Source organism: Propithecus coquereli, unplaced genomic scaffold (genome assembly GCF_000956105.1).
Source record: "Propithecus coquereli isolate 6110/MARCELLA unplaced genomic scaffold, Pcoq_1.0 Scaffold51, whole genome shotgun sequence".
Lineage (NCBI taxonomy): Eukaryota > Metazoa > Chordata > Mammalia > Primates > Indriidae > Propithecus > Propithecus coquereli.
In genome coordinates, this window is record NW_012150952.1 from 5,651,225 (window position 1) to 5,656,638 (window position 5,414).

The following is a 5,414-nucleotide window of genomic DNA, read 5'->3' on the forward strand; positions in this document are numbered from 1 at the left end:
CAGGCTGGTCTCGAACTCCTGAGCTCAAACGATCCGCCCGCCTCGGCCCCCCAGAGTGCTAGGATTACAGGCGTGAGCCACCGCGCCCGGCCTTATGTTACATTTCTAGTTAATTTTTGTATATAGTGTAAGTAAAAAAGAATTCTTTATTGTCATTATAATATCTGGTTCCAATACTTTTTTTAGAAAAAGGAGTGTCCTTTCACCATTGCATTATCTTGGCACCTTTGTTGAAGATCAGTTGTACATATATTTTTGGATCTATTTCTGAACTCTGTTCTATTCTGTTAATCGATATGTCTATCCTTATACCAATACTACACTACCTTGATTATTGTAGCTTTATAGTAAAGCTCGAAATCAGGGAGTGTATCTTCTCTAATTTTGTTCTTCTTTTTCAAAATTGTTTAGACTCTTCTGTGCCTTTCTATACAAAGTTTAGAATCAGTTTGTCAATTTGTACAAAAAAGCCTTCTGAGTTTTTAAGTGGCATTGCTTTGAATCTATAGATCAATTTGGGGAGAATTATCATCTTAACAATATTAAATCTTCATATTTATAAGCAATGGTATATATTTCTGTTTAGTAAGTCTTCTTCAATTTCTCTCAGCAATATTTTGTAGTTTTCATTGTACAGATATTGCACATAGTTTCTTGAATTTGTAAGTATTTTGGGATATGATTGAAAAAATGTTTTCAATTTTAGGTTCTGATTGTTGCTTATATACATAAATACAGTTGGTTTTTGTATATTGCTCTAATAAACTCATTTACAAGTTCTAATAGCTTTTTTGAGATAGCTTAGGGATTTTCTATGTATGTGATTGCATAGTTTTTAAATAGAGACAGTTTGACTTTTTTCTTTCCTATTTGTATGTCTCGGTTATTTTTCATGTCTTATCACATTAGCTAGGAATATTGAATAGAAGTGGTACAATGTTGAATATCAGTGATAAGAGTGGGCATCCTTGCCTTGTTCTTAGGAGAAAAGCATTCAATATTTAACCATTAACAATGTTACTGGAGGTTTTTCTTTGTTTTTTATCAGAGCAGTCAGTTTACATATAATATAGCTGCTTTGATTTAGATGTACCCACTTACTTTGTTTTCTTTATTTGTTTTTTATTCTACTTATTGTTTCTTTTTTCTCCTTTTATGTCTAATTTTACATTATCAGGTTTTTTGTTTTTCCAATTTTTTCTCTATTAGCTTATTGTTTATGCATTCTTTTATTGCTATTTTAGTGGCTACCTCATCACAGACTTTCTCAAATGTGGTTCTGTGTGAGAATTAAGCTCTGATGCTTTAAGGCATCCATTGTAAGTAATGTATTAATGACTCTCTTATACATCTACTATGGTATTAACTATATATTATCCTTGGGAGAATTAAGAAAATAGTCACTCAGATCATTTTCTGTTTTATTCTCTTTTTGAACCCTGGTTGAAAAAGGCTGCCTTAGAATTTAAAACATACACACTGGATTCATTGCAGTTTATTTAAATTTACTGCTTCTAGGACCATGCAAAGACCTTATAATACTTAAGTTCTACTTGCTTCCTTCCTCTTGTGCCATTTTTGCCATATGTTTTAATTCCATATATATTGTAAACTCCACAAGACATTCATATTGCTTTAATCAGTCAGTACACATTTAGATGCATGCAAATACTTTACTTTTTCCAATGCTCTTCATTCCTGCATTACCTTGCTTGTATCTGGGATATTTTTTTCTTCTTGAAAAATTTCCTTTAGTATTTCTTTTAATGCAGATCTGCTGGTGAAAACCAGGTTATAGGAGAAGCTATGAATATTCACAAAGGGGAGGTGCTTTCCTGTATAATAAGCTAACAATGTATGTCTGTGGTCCCCAACCCCCAGGTCACAGCAGGAGGCGAGCTGTGATCAAAGCCCCACTTGCACCCACAGCTGCCCCCCATCACTGGCATCACTGCCAGAGCCCTGTCCCCTATCAGATCAGCATTGGCATCACACTCTCATAGGAGCACAAACCCCACTGCAAACTACATACAAGGGATCCAGGTTGCATGCTCTCCATGAGAATCCAATGCCTGATGATCTGGGGTGGTGTTCCCCACCCTCACCCCCCCACCACTGCACTGCCCCCACCACCCCATGCCCATCTGTGGAAAAACAGTCTTCCATGACACTGGTCCCGGGTGTCAAAAAGGTTGGGGACCGCTAATGTATGTTATATATGTCCTATGTTCACTTTGGGTTGCAGACTTACCATTTAAATGTATTATAGTTAGGCCCTATATGTCAAACAGTGAAGCAGGAGACATGAAGGCCCTCAGTGTGCAGCCTCTGCAGGCTAGCCTGAACCACTGGCTGGTCAGTTGCCATGTTGAAACCACAGAAAGGGAGGAGCAGTGTCAGGCAGTTGGTTGAAGTCAGCAGTGGAGCAAATCTTTTGAAGGGGCTGGTTTCTGTTTAACTCGTAGGAAAGAAAGCCTAACAGTGGTTAGCGGAGGAGGGGGTATAATGAGGTATGTCTGATGTCGTGTCCTGTCATGGCCAGAACTCAGATTTTGAGGTTTCTCTGGGGTTCCCTTGGCCTAAAGGGGGCTCCATTCATTTGGTTAGGAGTCTTAGGATTTTATTTTTATTTCTCATATGAAAACTCAGTATTGAAGTGATCTCTATACTTAAGGACTGAGATCATTCATGTTTGTGGCTTTATTGTATAAGATGTTTAGAACACAGTAGGTGTTCCACTGGTATGTTAGCAATCAATTTTGTACCATTTCTAAAAATTTACAGAGAAGATACAAACAAGGTAATTGAAGTGTTTTGTTTTTCTTTTCTTTCTTTTTTGTTAATGCCATAATTTTAGCCCAAGTGACTAGATAATGCTAGATAAAGCCGAACTACTTCTTTTTCTAGATTCTTTGACACTGCTTGTCTTATATTTGTTAATAAATTGCTTATTTATTAGTTCTAATTTAGTCACACTTTCCTAATCACAGTGATGAGGTTTCAATATTCCCAAATCTCCTGTGACAAACATACAGAGCATATCTGGTAAGTCACTTCTATAAATGGCTAATGTGATCGATTACTTGCCGATTTGTCCTAGTTTTGCTCTCAGTGGGTAATGTTCACTGTTTTGGAACACTCCCATATTGTGGTAATGTTTTATAGGTAAATATTGATCTGTTTCACCTGAAACTTCCTTACAGTATGGAGAACACATTCCATCTGGGTTTTGTTTATTGTTCCAGATGGTGAGACCAAGACAAAGATTGGAAAGCCAGCTTCAGAGGAGGAAACTACAGCAAAAACTGAATCATTGACTGAAGAGTCTGATGACGTCAGAGAGCATGTTCTCCAGGATTCTGAAGGCAGAGAATTCTGTGAATTTGGGAATAAATTAAATGAAAAGGATCAGAACCTCTTTAAAAGAAGACAACATAACTGTGATGAATGTGGACAAAGCTTTGTTTGGAGTACAGGCCTTATTAGGCATCAGAGAACCCACTGGGAGAAACCCTATGAATGTGATAAGTGTGGAAAGGCCTTTAGTGTGAGCTCAGCCCTGGTTCTGCATCAGAGAATTCATACTGGGGAGAAACCTTATCCTTGTAACTGGTGTATTAAAAGTTTCAGTCGGAGCTCAGACCTTATTAAACATCAAAGAGTCCACACTGGTGAAAAACCTTATAAATGTGATGAATGTGGGAAAGCCTTCAGTCAGAGCTCAGATCTTATTATACATCAGAGAATCCATACAGGAGAAAAACCCTATCAGTGTAGTCATTGCAGTAAAAGTTTCAGCCAGCGCTCTGACCTGGTTAAGCATCAGAGAATCCACACTGGAGAGAAGCCTTATACATGTAACCAGTGTAACAAACATTTTAGTCAGAGTTCTGATGTCATAAAACATCAAAGAATCCACACTGGGGAGAAACCATATAAATGTGACGTGTGTGGGAAAGCCTTCAGTCAGAGCTCAGATCTTATTCTACATCAGAGAATCCATACTGGGGAGAAACCATATCCATGTAATCAGTGTAGTAAAAGTTTCAGTCAAAATTCAGACCTTATTAAACATCGAAGGATCCACACTGGAGAAAAACCCTATAAATGTAATGAATGTGGAAAAGCTTTTAATCAGAGCTCAGTCCTTATTCTACATCAAAGAATTCATACTGGAGAGAAACCCTATCCATGTAATCAATGTAGCAAAACCTTCAGTAGGCTTTCAGATCTTATTAATCATCAACGAATTCACACTGGAGAGAAGCCTTACCCATGTAATCAGTGCAATAAAATGTTTAGTCGAAGATCAGATCTTGCTAAACATCATAGAATTCATACAGGTGAGAAACCCTATGAATGTGATGAGTGTGGGAAAACCTTTAGTCAAAGCTCCAACCTTATTCTTCATCAGAGAATCCACACTGGAGAGAAACCTTATCCATGTAGTGATTGTACTAAAAGCTTTAGTCGCCGTTCAGATCTTGTTAAGCATCAAAGAATACACACTGGAGAGAAACCATATGCATGTAACCAGTGCAGTAAAAGTTTTAGTCAAAGCTCAGACCTCACTAAACATCAGAGGGTACACTCTGGTGAAAAGCCCTATCATTGTGATAGTTGTGAGAAAGCCTTCAGTCAGAGTTCTGACCTTATTCTTCATCAGAGAGTTCACACTGGAGAAAAACCATATGCATGCACACAGTGCAGCAAAAGTTTCAGTCAGAACTCAGACCTTATCAAACACCAGAGAATCCACACGGGAGAAAAACCTTATCAATGTAATGGGTGTAGGAAGACTTTCAGTCAGTGCTCAGCTCTTATCCTCCATCAGAGAATCCACACTGGGGAGAAACCATATCCATGTGATCAATGTGGCAAAAGCTTTAGTCGGCACTCTGATCTCATTAACCACCAAAGAGTACACACTGGGGAAAAGCCATATAAATGTGATGCATGTGAGAAAGCCTTCAGCACATGCACAGATCTTGTGGGACACCAGAAAATCCACACTGAGAAGAAACCCTACTGGTGTGTTCAGTGCAGCAGAAGTTTTAGCCAACTCTCTGGTCTTATTAATCATGAGAAAGTCCATTCTGAGGAAGACAGTCTAAATGTGAGGAATATGGGAAAACCTTTAGTGTATACATCAACTTTATTCAGTACCGGAGATACCATACCAGAAAAAATCTTATGAATGCTGTTGATGAGTACGAAAAAGGTTTTAATCAATGCTCAACTCTTTTTTTTTATTTATTTATTTTTTCTTTTACTTTTATTTCAGCATATTATGGGGGTACAGATGTTTAGGTTACATATTTGCCCTTGGTTCCCCCCGCCAAGTCCATGTTTCAAATATGTCCATCCTTCGGGTGGTGTGCATTGCACTCCTTGTGTATACAAATACCCGTCCC

At 37.9% G+C, this 5,414-nt stretch overlaps 1 protein-coding gene across 2 annotated transcripts in view; it reads left to right on the forward strand.

Moving 5' to 3' along the window:
* The window catches only part of LOC105820176 (zinc finger protein 271), a 14,488-nt gene extending 9,291 nt beyond the window's left edge, over positions 1–5,197 (forward strand). For both annotated transcript variants that reach the window (XM_012656608.1, XM_012656609.1), the window contains exon 3: positions 3,246–5,197. In XM_012656608.1, the coding sequence (XP_012512062.1) occupies positions 3,246–5,197 (1,952 nt within the window). The remainder of the gene's footprint in view (positions 1–3,245) is intronic.
* Positions 5,198–5,414: the final 217 nt, after the last annotated feature.